At 40.3% G+C, this 15023-nt stretch overlaps 1 protein-coding gene across 1 annotated transcript in view; it reads left to right on the forward strand.

The window, feature by feature from the left end:
- Positions 1-5715, forward strand: part of ZFC3H1 (zinc finger C3H1-type containing) — a 43767-nt gene extending 38052 nt beyond the window's left edge. The window contains exons 31-35 of the mRNA XM_074165669.1: positions 473-573; positions 1719-1820; positions 2413-2452; positions 4592-4654; positions 4780-5715. Coding sequence (XP_074021770.1) covers positions 473-573; positions 1719-1820; positions 2413-2452; positions 4592-4654; positions 4780-4917 — 444 coding nt within the window. The 3' untranslated portion in view covers positions 4918-5715. The remainder of the gene's footprint in view (positions 1-472; positions 574-1718; positions 1821-2412; positions 2453-4591; positions 4655-4779) is intronic.
- Positions 5716-15023: the final 9308 nt, after the last annotated feature.

Genomic DNA, 15023 nt, shown 5'->3' on the forward strand with positions numbered 1-15023 from the left:
GTTAATGGCAGACTCTTCTTTCCTAGAGAAAACATGTAAGGGAGGGAAGAGATGGTTGAACAAAAGGGGTCTGCAGAGCTGTAACACTGGCAGATGGAAATAGTATTTAAGCTGTCAGTTTTGATCATAGAAATTACAGTGGTTGAGAAACAGAAGTAGTAAGGTAGAAGTAGGAGTAAAAACAAGTTGAGCATTTAAACAGAATAAAGCTTATAGAAATCCTGGGTCCCATTTTGCTAACATCCAGTGCATTTCTCTTTACTCACTAAGTGCAGGCTGGAAGGACTCAAATATTTGATGTTAGCAACTTTACACTAACTTTTTATTACACAAATTGATTTCTGTACCCTTGAGGGATAAGGTTTGTAGGCGGTAACTCACTTTAGTCATGTTCATAGTTTGTCATTCCATTATTCTTAGCAAAATTAGACAGCTATAAAGTAGATTAATGTTTATAATTCAAATTCTACAGGTAATTCTTTTTTATTTGAGCTGCATTCCAAAATCTCAACATTCCAAAACCTTGGAACGGTTTTGTTCTACCATGCCTGCTAATCCTGGACTTGCACTGAGGTATGTAAAAATCCTTGTGATCAAGACAAACAGCTAGTTAACATAACTACTGGCTTTTGGGCAGGACATGCATGATTTGCTTTTTACTATGCTTACTCCATTATTGCATGTTGCTTGAGGCATATTGTGCCTTCTGACATCATCTCAATATTTTTCTTTTATTTGACAGGGTTCTGTTCTATCTACAGAAAGGTTATAATTATACAGGAATTAACTTTGCGTTGTACATGATGAGTACAAATGATCAAAATTTGAAGTGTGTGGAGAAATGTCAGATATCTATTAAAATCTTGTTGCTGCCTAATGATCTATTAAATGTATGGTTCCAGCATAGAACAAACAAAAATGGATGTAACAGTGTATAACAGTGCTACAACTTGATGTTTATTAGGAAAGATAAGCCATTCTTAATTTAAAAAAAAAAAATCTTACAGGGCAACAAATAGTTAATGTAAGCATCACACCGATTCTTACTTGAGCAGTATTTTAAACTGTACTCTCCCAGGATTAGAAAGTCCATGTTTTGCCGTGCTCAGCTGCAGTGAACTCATGAACATTTGATTGATTTTGGAAAGTCCCCAAACACTTATTGTTCGTCATCAACAGTGACCCCAAAGAATTCAAAGCAAGACTTGAAATAAGTGTGTGTGGTTGGGGGCGTGGGGAGAGTATGACACACCTGCCTTTGGCACACAAAGTTGAACGGCTGCATTGTAAACCAAGTTGCAATTCTATCTAGATGGAACTTGCAGCTTCCCTAGACACTGTTGGTACTACGTGAAATCGGTGAGCAGAACTGACAGAACAGTATCTCCTGGCTACAGTATCTCCACACACAGGACTGTAAAACTAATTAGCTTCCCTTCAAATAGACAGTTACCTTGTGTATGCTAAAAAGGGATCTTGTCGAGTGCCCAGGTTGTATTTTCTCTGATTTCACACGTTTTATTCTCTGGAAGTATATCTTAACTTTTTTGTTTTGTCCTGGAGCATGTTCAGTCAATATCGTAGATGGTGGCTTGGGGTTTTTTCCTCCTTGCAACTCTTGGTATAATATATTTTGTGTAATGTGTTTGTATCTTCTGATTGCTTTTTTGTTCCCAGTGATAAGAGCAGTGTTCCTTTCTCATGAATGCCTTTTACAGACTGCTGCTGCGATACTGGGAGGAGAGCAATGTTCAAATTATGAAACTGCAAGCCAAGATGTTTACATATAATATCCCAACATGCCTGGCCATCTGGAAAATGTAATGCAACAGTCATACATCTGTTTTCATAGATATTGCTTTTGTTTATAAGGTTTACATCACAAAGGTAAATCTGAAACGTCCTTGCAATTGGGCTTATACTGGAAGTCTCTCTTTCATTACTTTAAACAGTAACTGTTCGTTACAACAGACAGAGGTACTGTCACTTCTTTAAAATGAGAAATGAAGTTTCCCTCTTGGGGAAACTTATGTGAATGGATGTTATGCAGATAAATATGAATGATGTATTTACAAGTTGCCTTTTTAATTCAACTATTGACTTATGTCTCCCCCTCTCTACCCTCCCCTTTATATATCACAATAGCAGTAATCTTCATTATCCAGTGATGCTGAACTGATCTTTTTCTTCAGTGTTTGTTCATAATGGGGAACCACTGAAATGTCTTGCTCATGTAAGGTTGTTTTTAAAAAATGGCTATTTTTATCTTTTCACTGTAGATTAACATCATTGGAAGTTAGTCAGTTTCTTCTCAAGGAGTTTGTAATTCCATTCCACAGTCAGTGTTCTGCCATCAATGGCATTTAAAATCATTCAAGAATAAATATTTTTTTATATATTTCTTTTCCTCAGAGCCATTGCTGCCGAGTGCTTTCTAATGGGACAAAGAGAAGTAAGTCAACACAGCTTACTGAAATGAGTAATTAAAAACCACTGTATGAATTTTCATACTATGGCTTTATCCAAAGCAATAGTCATCTCTTGAACCCAAGATTTCTAGATAATTGAAATACTCTATAAACACCGAAGCATTTGCCTCAAGTGCGAGACATGTCTTTGACAATCAAGGCAGAATGGATTATATCATGAGTACTTGTGCATACTGTTTGTGTATATTTTTCCCTTACAGGGGATAAAGGGGCTGTATTCTCCCACTTTTTTTTTTTTTTAACCTGGAGGAAATTGGTAGCACTTAAAGACAGTAGAGGGAAGTAAGGATTGTTGTGCTGGAAAATGCTAACGAGTATCTTTACAAGTAGTTGGAAGGATGGGTCTGCCAAGCCAATGTATGTGGAGAGTTTGAGTTCCTGACCCCACCAAAGACATCGGTTCTTTTTCTTCAAAAATAACAAGTTCACTCACTGGTACTTTGGGGAGGGAAATATTTTTATCATTCTATATACAAATACAAGAGGGTTTTGGGTCAGCAACTAAGTCACTTTTCAGTTCAAACAGAATGGATCTTCTTGGTATTGTTGCTGTCACCTTCAACGTAGTCTTCTGCCAGCAGAAAGATGCTGTGTGTTGGGGGGATGATGGGGCCCTGGGTCTGTGACGCCACTTGCTTGTGGTGTTTCTGAGCTACTTCTCTGCTGTATCTTGGTTTGTGTCATTCTTATAGTGGCTGATTCTCAGTGTCCTTCTTTTCTGTTAGTCTTTCTTTGAAACAGTATTAAAGCTTTAACTGATTCATAACGGCTAGCATGGCTATTGTTAGGCTCACATATGAAATCTTTGCTTTCCTTTTTTACTGTCTCCTAGAATGTTTTAAAAGAACACCCCCCAAGTAGACAGTTATTTGGTTTGTAAGATCAAATAGTTCAAAGTCAGGAGATATCAAAGGCACGGTTGCCTATTCAACCTTAATTCTGTCTCCGTATTGATGGTTTGGTGTAATCTGTAATTAGTCACAGATCCCTGCTTCAGTCATTGTATGAGATGGACTACATTTTAAGGCACTGCCTATAGTGAGGCTGGTGACTTAAAAGATCCCTGCTTTATTTGGTTAGCAAAATATATTTCAAATGAATCAAAAAGAGGGTCCTTAAAGAAAATGAACCAATTAGAATGAAGGCATATATAAAACATTGTAGCTGGATTACACCCAGAAGAAATCCTGTGGTTTTCTTCTGCAACCACCTGACTAACTGTACAGTGTGGAGTAAAATCTCTTAAGTAGGCAGTTGGGGTTTTGGGTTTTTTTTTTGGGAGGGCTTAATTTGGGATCTAGTGAGCACTTACAACTTTTTACGCAAATGAGGGGCCATTCTAGATAACTGGATTTTCTAGTAAACAAGTAGGATATTGTTTTTAAATTGAATTGTGATTCAGATTCTGGATTTCCTGTTCCTGGAGAACCTGACATTTATTCCCTTCAGAGGTCATGTAAAGGTTTGCTAAAAAAAAATGTAAAAAAAGGTTACGAGTATTTAAAATGTCAACAAATACCTCCCCTAATGACTCTCTGATAAAAGTTGATACTTTAGATACCAGTAGTTGAAGGAGACTTGAGTAAATACTGGCATTAAATGTTTTGCTCCTCTGTTTCCAACCATAAAATGGTAAACCCATTTTTTTTTTTTCTTTTTAGACAGTTGCAAAGACACGTATGATTGTTAAAGCACAGATAGATGCTGAAGGAAAAAAGCCTATGAACCAGTTATTTTCATTGCAGGGTTGGGATGGTATGCAATAAGCAAGACCTTGAGACTACATATTGAGTGGTGAAAGAGAAATATTCAGTAAGCTGCTTCATTCCCTGAGTGTGTTCCATCCTGTGCAATGAATGAGGCAAGAATCTTGTGAAGAAAAATAGAATGTCCTCATGTAATTAATCATGTGCATACGAGGGTCAGAATTAAGGTCAGACATAAACTTGCCTTTGCTTCTAGTAACAATTTAATGCTTGACTTCGAAACTTTTTTAAAAAAACATATTTTAAAAATTATCACAAGAGATTTTTGTGCTTCATATCACTCATTTTGAGTGCACGAAGTTGTGCTGGCTTTTAATACTTGTTTTTGTTTTGCAGGTCCATCATTTATATCAGAGAGCCCTTCAGAAGTTACCTCTATGTGCAACACTGTGGAAAGATGTAATGTTTTCTCCTTATGATTCAGTTTGAGGTTTCATTTAAATTTTCTGCATATCCCATATCCATAGATGTGGTGATGCTCAAGCTCTGGCTAAATCTTATATCTGCTTCCCCATCTCTTACAGCAACTCTTGTTTGAAGCATCAGGAGGAGGTAAAACTGATAACCTGAGAAAACTAGTTTCCAAGTGCCAAGAGGTTGGAGTGAGCCTAGATGAGCTTTTAAATTTAAACACTTACAGAACAGAAAGCAAGAATCACTGAACGCTGGGTACGGTCAGCCATAAATCCTATTAAATGCCAAAATCAGTTGAATGATTCTTCAGGCTGATCCATGCCTAGGATCTGTGTAAGGCAGATGAGTATTGCTGAGCATATCAAGTCTCCAATCTGCTTTCCTTCAACCTGGAAACAATTAACATGACCCTCTTCTGGAAAAATGAACTCCCTGTCTGGCCTTGCTTCTGGGCCCTGCCAGATTCTCATAACGTCATGTACGTAAGTATAGTTAATCAAAATGACAGACATTATTTTTTTATGTTTTCTTTTTATTTTCTGTTTTCTTTGTTTTGCTGTTCCTGATTCACTTGACACTCTCGCTGATGCCTGAGAGATCTGTGTTTGGGATTAATTTACTGGGCTGTGTTTACAGTAAAAAAGCAAGTAGTCCATTTTGGGGTTTTCCTTTTTTAAACCTTTTTTGAGACTTTTTCATTACAGGATTTAAAACAAAAGCAGCCGCTCTTAAGGAAAGTGTAACTGCCGTGGCCACAAGTATGCTTCTTGCACTTGAAGGCTCTAAGAGGGTTGCTTACTGCCCTTTTCTGCATTGGACTCACGGCAGAGACTATTAAACTTGAAGATTAAAGAAACTATTGCAAATGCCAGTGCATCAGAAAATAAGAGTGGTCAATTATGTGCAATTTTTTGTAAAGAAATTTTAATTTATAATAAAGTTTAACAGTTTAAAGAAAGTTAATATTGATCTGTTTTGTATTGGTACTACCTTGTAGTATTACAGGTGTTTTTACAGAGATATTTTCAATACAAGCTGACCTTTTTAAAAAAAATAAATCTGTTGTCTTTGGTTATTTTGATCAAAAGGCATAGGCAAATATGGTTGAGCCACCTGTTGTGGGTGTAGAATAACTACATCACAGTGGGGTTTTTTTCTTCCTCTTGCCTCACATACACAGATGTTTGTCCCATAACAGCTATTTCTGTCAATGATACCACTTCATATTTTGGTCCTTTTCACCTTTGATGAAATGATGTCCCCTTTCCAAAGCCACTACATGTATGGTGCAGAGAGATGCTGTCAGCCCATGGAACTGGTGATGGGGCTGTTCACATCAGGTTGGCTTTCCACCTGCTTTTCCATCTGTGCCAAAATCACATCAACAGCTGGCTGTAGTACCTTTTGCATAGGTGACTTATGAAGGTGTCACGAAGACAGTGAATGAGTCGCCTTCATGTTTGAGAATGAGGCAAAGTGGTTTGTGGCATATAACTTCCAGTAACTTTCAAAACCCTTACTTTATCTGGAGTTATGCATGAAACAGCTCTCTTAAAGGAGGGAAAAGTGGGAAATACTGCTTTTCATCTAGGGGAATGGAGGGTGATTCTGCACCTTAAGTCAACTTGTATTGAAGCATGAATTATGAAGTAAGTAAAACTACAAATACTCCAAAAGCTGACTCAAACCCATTCTTCATGGCAGTAGAGTGGTATCCTGATTTCTTCAAACTTAGGTGGCACAGCTCAGAATGAAAATGGTGTAGACTGTGAAAGTGCAGTATTTAATTCTTTTAATAAAACACTTCAAGTATGGTAAATGCTGGCTTACACATGCTGCTCAAATACTCTTTCAAAAATTGTCTTTAAAACTGTTGATAAACAGTTCATAATTTCCTGTAACAACACCTAAACACCTGCAGTATTTATTCTAGCATGGTAGCATTTCACCTATTCTGCTGTTAAAAATAGAGATTAACACGGTCAGGGGTTAACAGCACTTTCAGTGGCGTATTACGCATTCTCCGGCTTATGCTTGTCTTATACTTAGGACTGTTACTTTCTCATCTCTCTTGCCTTGCTGCACAGTAACCTTAAAACAAAAGGTCTAGTGTCTCTTTCTAAAGAGCCCTTAAGCTTTAAATTTTCATCAAGTATTAATCGTAGGTACTCTGCCTTAATGGACATAAGGGAGCAGGGAACCAAAACCCCATAATGTTATCTCTTCCATTGGCCTTGATCCATTTTGTTTTAATTAAAATACTCCTACTTTATGTGTGGCCTCTTGACCCAATTTTGCTTGGCTTGATGCTATGTGAAAGTAGCTAATCATAATGGGAATTGTCCGTTTAGGAGCTGGAATGAAGAAGTATGAGGAAGCTGTGTGTTCTTTAGAGCAGCGCAGGCACTTTTGTTCACCAAGCAAGGAACAAAATGCATTGCCGGGGAATGCAGAGCTGCCAGGAAGGATTTAGAGCTTCCACCGGCCTGCGGTTGGCATTGAATCCTCTCCGTGCCCTGGTATGCTGGTGGTAACAAGGCATTCCCATTAAGAAACAAACAAGGTAGGGTTTTTGTCGTCTGCAAAACTTCATTAATTCATCACCAGGAAAAATGAAATTCAACCAAGGGTATTAAATTAATCTATGTATCAGTCTTTCAAATGGGTGATCTTTTCTTGAGGACTCTTTCTTTAGGAAATACTTTTCAGATTATGGGCAATAACGGTGAATAACTGGGAAGAAAAGATCATTCCAGTCAATCAGGCAAAATACGAGCTGATTAAGAGGAAAAATGAAGTTAGCAGGAAAGCACAGTGACTGCAAAGACACAACAATACGAACAAAATATTCAGCTGCATTTATTAGGAAGAAAAATAAATGGAAGTTATTGTTATTTTTGTTTAGTACATTCAGTGAAGACCTCCATTAAGATCATCTCAGTATTATTCACTTATTGTTTATCAAGACAATGATCAATTTATGGGATGGCACACTGTTTACTTTTCACAAAAGTTCAATTTTAACCCAGCCTTGTTAGAGATATGCTCTCCACAGCTACAAGGTAAAGGCCTGTCGGACAGTAGGCGCAGAAGGAAGCAATAAGGGGAGGCAAGCTGATAGGTTTTAAAGAATTGTTCAGGTAAAAAGTTTAGATAGAAAAGCTTAAGGTGGTCTTAACCTTTCCGAGATAACCGAGACTTGTCTTTTCCTATAATTTTTTTTCAAGTTTTGGGATACAAAGTAGTATTTTTTCTGCAAGACGCATCCTCTTTTCACTGGGTTTGAGGATGAACCTATTCATTCTTCTAGGCCTGTTGGTAAATTGCATTTTATATAGCAATAGTTATTGGGAATTGGCAGCTTTTAAAAGGATGTGGATTCCCTTTCACATTCTACAGGCCCTGTTTCAGGTGAAAGATTGGAAAGCTTGAATTGCGTGTTTTGTGTTTATATACAAAACTCCAAAAACATCCAGGAATTTTCAGTGTCACAGGAACGTTTCCTAGAATGAATGAGATCTCCGTGGCAGCAGTGGGGTGACCTTGTAGGGGAGGTCCGAAGAGATTGGCAAACTCAAGGGATGCAGTGCAGGTATATGGGAAGCTGAGGAGACCGAGGCACAAAATGGGAAAGACTGTTTCAATTAGATGAGAAGTGGGTGAATTTGAACTGTACTGTGAGAACAGCATGCAATCAGTGTGCTATGGACATCAGCTGGGCACCTCTTGGTCTGCTGCTCAGCAGGAAGCTGTTTAGAAGAACGCTGTAGTCTTCCAAGAAGCTTGGTGGACTGTCCAGCTTGCTGTTAGCTTCAGCTGTGGACAGGTGCCCTGCTCCCTCCGGTAAGTCTTGGTGCTCTCCCGAACAGGATGGACAGCTGGTGCTTGTGCCTTCTTACAATTAGAGGTCACTACCTTGGGGCCCTACTTGACCACCTGTAAATGAGACAAAACAGAGTTCTGGCACTGTGACTTACAAACTGTTCTGTCCTAGAAATAATTTGATTTTTATCAAATTATATTAATTTTACTTTCATTGTGCTTCTTGTTTTTGGGGGTCCTTGTGCCTCCTGTTACCCAAAGTGTAAAAATGAGAAAAACCTCAAACTGTTCTTACTGCCTGGGACTGTGGAGCAGAACGCTGCCATGTCCCTTTCCCTTTATTTACGTGGTCCTCCAATTCATCTGCAAGTTTCTTAAACGTTGGCAAGTAAGTAAAATGAAAAACCAGGAAAAAAGATCCCACTAGGAGTTACCTGCTTGTAAAGAATATAGAGAGCATCTACTCCTTAATTTCAGGCATCGTTCACGACACCTATTTTTTTATACAGTGCACATTCTAAGGTTCCTTAGAGCTTCAGTTCCACTCTTCAGTTTTTCTTAGAGCAAAGCTGTGTCAGATGTTGAGTTATCCACCTCTTCTCTGTTTCATTATTTTGAGGTACCAGTGAACCTGGAACCTTTGCTCTGAGCTTGAGGCTGCTTGTGAACCCTTACTTCTCTCTGGGATTCACAAAAGAAGGTATTTTTCCTCCAAGTTCTCAACTGATCGGTGTCTCAAAACTAAGCTGCCTTCTGCTGTGAAAGCAGACCCACCAACAAACAAGATTTCCACCACTAACATTGATGCAATTAGTGCTGTTCTGAAACACTGGGCTAGTACTGGGAGATGCAGAGATGGCTACACTGGTGTTGAATACAGTTGTTCTGCATAACTGTGCTGTGGGTTTATCGGCTGTGAACATTTGGAATTGGTGTCTGCGGGTGCAGGAAGGGGATGGCTCTGGCCTGATGCAAATCCCCAGTTAGCTGAGTAGACTGATGTCCCTGTGAGCGGGGACATCTTTCACTAGACCAGGTTGTTCAAAGCCTCATCCAACCTGGCCTTGAATGCTCCCAGGGACAGGGCATCTACAGCTTCTCTGGGCAACCTGTTCCAGTGCCTCACCACCCTCACAGTAAAGAATTTGTTCCGTATGTCCAGTCTAAACCGACCCTCTTTCAGTTTAAAACTGTTGCCCCTTCTCCTGTCACTACAGGCCTGCATAAAAAGTCTCTGTCTCTCTTAGAAGCTCTAGTTCTTAAGCCCAGTAAGATGCTTTAAGGCTGTTGGCCTCCACATCTACCAAGTTGTTTTGCAGCAGCAGCCAGGCTTCTGAATTACAGTCATTGGTCGTATGATTGTACCCAGTTGGTTTTTATTTCTGCTCGTAGAGTTGAGTTAATGCTATTCCCACACGAATTGCATTCTGTGCTTTGATGGCAGATCCCTGAGCTGCTTTATCTTACCCTTTTCATGCTTCTAGGACATACTGTGAAGACAGGGACAAGCTTTTTTATCTTTTCTATCCAGATTACAAGCCTTGAACAAGGAGTGGAGGGAGGGAAAGCAAAGCCTTGGCTTAACTCATTAATTTATTGATAGTTTTTCCTGGTTGGGTTATATAAAACTACAAAGATACCAAAGATGCGATCACATTAAAAATAGGGCTTTTTACCCAATTAAAAATGCTTTTTCCTGTTCATCCATGCTGACAATTAATAGCCTGCTACCTTTATTTTTTGGAGTACTGATTTATATTGAGACTACAAGAAGTGTTAGAGCTGTGCATCAGAACCCCACCAGTACTTACAAACATGATGTGGATGCTGTAGTATTTGATACTAAAGACTTCAAAACCAATTTGTCTCGTATCTGACAACCTACTTAACAGCTGCTGTGATGATGTCAATCTCACACCAAGTTGGTTTCTGTCTTTTCTTGTTTGTTTGGTTTTGTCCTGATAGCCATGAACTTCCTGAACTGTTGTGGAACAAACGGAACTTCATCCTCTTGGTTTGAAGGACACCGTTTGTGTATCCGCAGAAAATCACAGGCTGTTTCACTGACACTGATTTTGGCCAGACAGGGAGACTGCATGGTATTTACATCATTTTAGGACTACAGAATTTTTAACAAACTGCATGTAAGCAACACCATTTGTGTTTATGGATTTTCCTTTTCAGTTGTTTCTTAAAACCTAGCTTACCTTTCAGCACCTGGCTAGTAAAGTAATTTATTTCCTTGGTGCTGGGAATATCAAAAGGAAATAATTTGAATAATTTTGCTAGATGCAATGTCACGTCTTTGCATCTGATAAGTTTGAAAGATAGGCTCTTAGTGAGTTGAATGTAAGTATCTATGTTTTGGTGGAATTTGGTTACAAGATAATGAATTTGTGGGTTATGTATCTAATGCAAACGCTGTTAGTTGAATACCTCTACCTACTTCATCTAACATATAAGATATGCAAGTTATATTTCTGTTCTGTGGTGACAGTGTAATTGTAGATGTGGCAATGCTCCTAATTAGCTTGGATGGAGTACAAAGATGTAGCCCCACTGACTTCAAAATTTTTCAGCGTCTTTCAAATCCCATGGAAATTCCAGGTAGTTTACCAAGGTAGTTACAGTGCATAGAAAGAGATGGAACCGTGTCTGACCCGAGGAATCTACACTAAAACCTGCAGATGTCCTTACATCTCCTGCCATTTCACCTGGGACTGGGGGTCATCCTACCACTGGTTTTAGGGAGCGGTCAGGAGCGAGATGAGAGCAGAAACGGGCTGTTTTCTGGAGTCGGTCGGTATTTCATGCCAGGGGATATATCTGTTGCTCTGAAGAACAGAGCAGGGGTGTTATCTTATCTGTAAGGTGACTTAATGTTTGCAAGGAACCCAAGATCAAAATTTGGATATAGTCGTTAACTGCTACTTTTCTTTTTTATTGCATACTACTATTTGTTGTTGTCCTGCCTGAGTAGCAGATAACACAGCGGAGTATGGCTTGTAACTGAAACTTAACCTTGTAAAATCTACGTGTATGTTTGCTCTCTGTTAATGGGAGCATAAAACCCAATCATAAAGTTTGTGGTGCTGCACCTGGGGAACTGGCAGAAGTGACCGTATCGCAGCTCAGTAAAATGCTGATAAAGAGTAAATGGGAGGAAGCCTCTCGGTGCAGAGAGCAGGGCCTGATCCAGAAGAAAATAGCATAGAAAATACAGTGATGCTGTTGTGTAAGTAAATTAGTTACTTCAAAGAGTCTGAGCTGGGGAAACCTCTCTATATTCGAAAAAGGGAGTGATTTTGAATTAATTTCTCATTGCTACCCCAGCACATTATGGCCATAAGCGATCTGTGAGGAACATTTGCTCTTTGAGATGATAATCTTCACTGATTTCTATATCTGCTTTTTATTTTCATAACAACTGTCAATCTGGCTCTCATTTGTGACCCTTGTAGTTAGGTCAGTCCCTTTTCTGGTCAGTTTGAGAAAACTCTGTGGCTGAGGAAAGGTGGTTGGGAACTTCTAAGAATGGGTCTTGAGAGCGATGGTGTTTTCTCTTGTATTGATACAGCACGAATAGGAAGGCAGAAGAACTGCCCTCACAACCCTGCATTAGGAAGTTTTGGTTATGATGATGTGATGCAGGAACAGCCCATATCTTTCAGCCCCTGCTCCCTGTAACCACATCTACCTTTCCCATCAGCTTTCACTTTTCCCTCCTGAGGCTTCTTTCTCCCTCTGAAGTCTTCTGTGAACTTTCTCTTCTAGAAGAGATGTTAATATACCTTTTTCTGCCAGAAGTAGTTAGGTAGACTTTTGTAGCAAGGTCACCACCAAGGCTTGCACTGTTCAGATCTCTGCACAGTCAGGAAAAGCCAAATTTTGTCTAATCTCTTGTCGGGACAGCAGGAAAGAGTGGTGGTACATTCGTTACTTGGCCCTGTATAGACCAACAAGACTGAAGCACACTTTCAAAAGGGCAGTGGCTCTAAACTGTGTGATTAGAGGTATGATACCATCATTCTTGTAAAATGGAGGGTCAACTTAAAAATCTGCCTACACAGAGGACAAACTCAGTGGTTTAAAAAAACTATATTCACAAAAGTTGTGTTGGGATAGCTGAGGCTATGCCTGAAGACAGAGGGTATGCTGAAGGTTTGATGATGGATGGAGGAGACAGTGTATAGCAAGACCAGATCCTGTGTCAGATGCATGCTTCGGTACCATGTGGGCAGCATGGACACCTCCAAAGCTCAATTTTCCTGTAGAAGGTAATGGGCAGAGGATTCTGATGTACCTGGGTACTCTGAGGCGCTCATTAAAGAGTTGGAGTCAGGCTTCCTGCTAGAATGAGTCTCTTAGAGGAGCCTATGTCTCTTTATGTTACTACAGAAGGAGCTTAGAGAGGTCAGCATCCATGCCCCCAACCAGCCCTTGGCGCTAGCAGTCGGCAGGACAGTCTGTGCTGTCTTTGGGAGGAGAACCCAGTATGGACTCAGAAAGCTGTGATAAACTCTGGAGTATGTTGGCAAGGGCTTTGAGATACATGTGCTACAGTACAGAACAGTCAGTCACAACAGCATTTAGCATTCCCTGCCCACCAACTTAGCCTAATTTGAGAAGAAAATGTGCTTTTATTATAAGGAGGATTTTGTTGGTCTTTGTGGTGCGTTCGTTCCCTGCTGATCCGAAACTGAAGGTTTTCATGGTGTGTTGCTGTACTCCCTACAGCACAAATATATGATAAAATCATTGTTGACTAGACAAGGCACTAATTGGAAGAATATTTTCCCTTTCTTTTTCCCCTCCTCCTTGGATACAAAAAAAAGAGGCAGGACTCTCTTGCCCTTAAACATTTTTCAGCCAGCAACCCATGGCATATTTTCTGCTAAATTGTCAGAAGTCAGATGTGGGAGACTTGGATAAATAAAGCCAAAGACTGAATTATGGCCAACAACCTCCTTTAGACTGCACAGAACTTCTGCTCCTTGTTTTTATAGTGGGTCTGTTTGCTCCAGCGGAGCAATGTCCAGGGGGACTTGCATGTGGCACTTGTGCACCAACTCCGAGTGGAGCAGTTTTGACTCGGTAAGTAGGAATTCCTACTTTGACATGTTTTCTGGTTGTAAAGCCCCAGTGTAATCTGATGGGTTGTCTGGAGAATGGTGTGGAGAGAGACAGATGATATTGCACCATACATAATGTAAGTGGACTTATAATTGCATGATGGGAGATAGGAAGATGACCAGTGGAATTCATCTGTGAGGCAAAAAGTCAATGTTTTTGTCTGACATCAGCACGTGAATGAGTCAGTGTCTGTAAAGTGCCAATGAACGTAAAGCCTGTGCTTTTATCACTTGTTCAGCATAATCCTTCCAGAGTGCTATGTTGAGTTGTTTTTGAAGGCCCTGTGCCAGGGCTTTATCAGATCAACCTAGATCAAAGGTTAGGCTTGATTATTATGTTTGTATATCCTTCTGCCTTTTTTTTCTCTATCCAATTCTACTAAGCAGTCCACAGGCTTTAAGTTATGAAAAGCGTTTGTTGAAATGGAGCAATGAAAACTGTTTCAGCCTGGCCTTCTCTCACCTAACATGTAGCTGGGTGGAGAACATGGAGGCACAGCGCTGGGACCTGAGCTCACTCCCTCTGTTGTACACACTCTGCTTTCTGATGTCGTGCAAGTCTTAAATCATAACGGGGACAAATGGCTGCATAGAGAATCGTCCATAAGAACTTGGAGTCAAGAAGCCTTGAGCCAGTCACAAAGCACCCGCTGATGGGCTACTGGGCCTTATCCAAAATTGTTTTTTGCATTTGGTAGATCACAGGTAATTGGACAATGGAGTGGGATGGAAAGTCTCTAAGCAAAGTCAGAAATCCACGCGGTTGCCTGGGATTTAGTGCTTCCAGATCTGCTGGGCACATCGATCAGGTGCTAAACCTAGACCCTGAACCTTATCCCCCTGAACCACCTGATTTGTTCCAGAAACTCCAGAAACATTCGTTGTATTAGTGTGATTGGGCAAAATACGGACTCCAGCACAGGCTGACAATTCAACATGCGGGCATGGCTTTGGCCCATGCAGCATCTGTCACAGATATTGTTTGGTGAATTAATGTGGGCCAGACACTGTTCCCAACAGTTTTTATGGACAAGATCACTCTATTTTGAGGAGAAGAGGGACTGGAGGGAGTATAAGTGCGTAGATCTGGATTGTATCTGAGGGCAGAGAATATCCCTGGATCATCTAATTCACGGTACAGACATAGCCACTGCAACTAGAGGCTGTCTGGTTGTGTGCTGGTACCCTAGAGCCAGCGGAGCTCATAGAGCCAAGCTCACTGACTGGAGCCTGCTGCTTTTTTCTGGGTGGAGCTGGGATCCTGGAAGTCCTGAGTGCCCAAACTGCTGAAGATGGGATCCTGATGCCTGTTCCTAGAGGCAGCAAGAGATAGCAGCTGGGCCACTGGCATTGCTCTTCCAACTGAAGCCCTCCAGAGGAGCTCACATCTCTTTTCTTTC

This window comes from Numenius arquata, chromosome 2 (assembly GCF_964106895.1).
Source record: "Numenius arquata chromosome 2, bNumArq3.hap1.1, whole genome shotgun sequence".
Taxonomy (NCBI): domain Eukaryota; kingdom Metazoa; phylum Chordata; class Aves; order Charadriiformes; family Scolopacidae; genus Numenius; species Numenius arquata.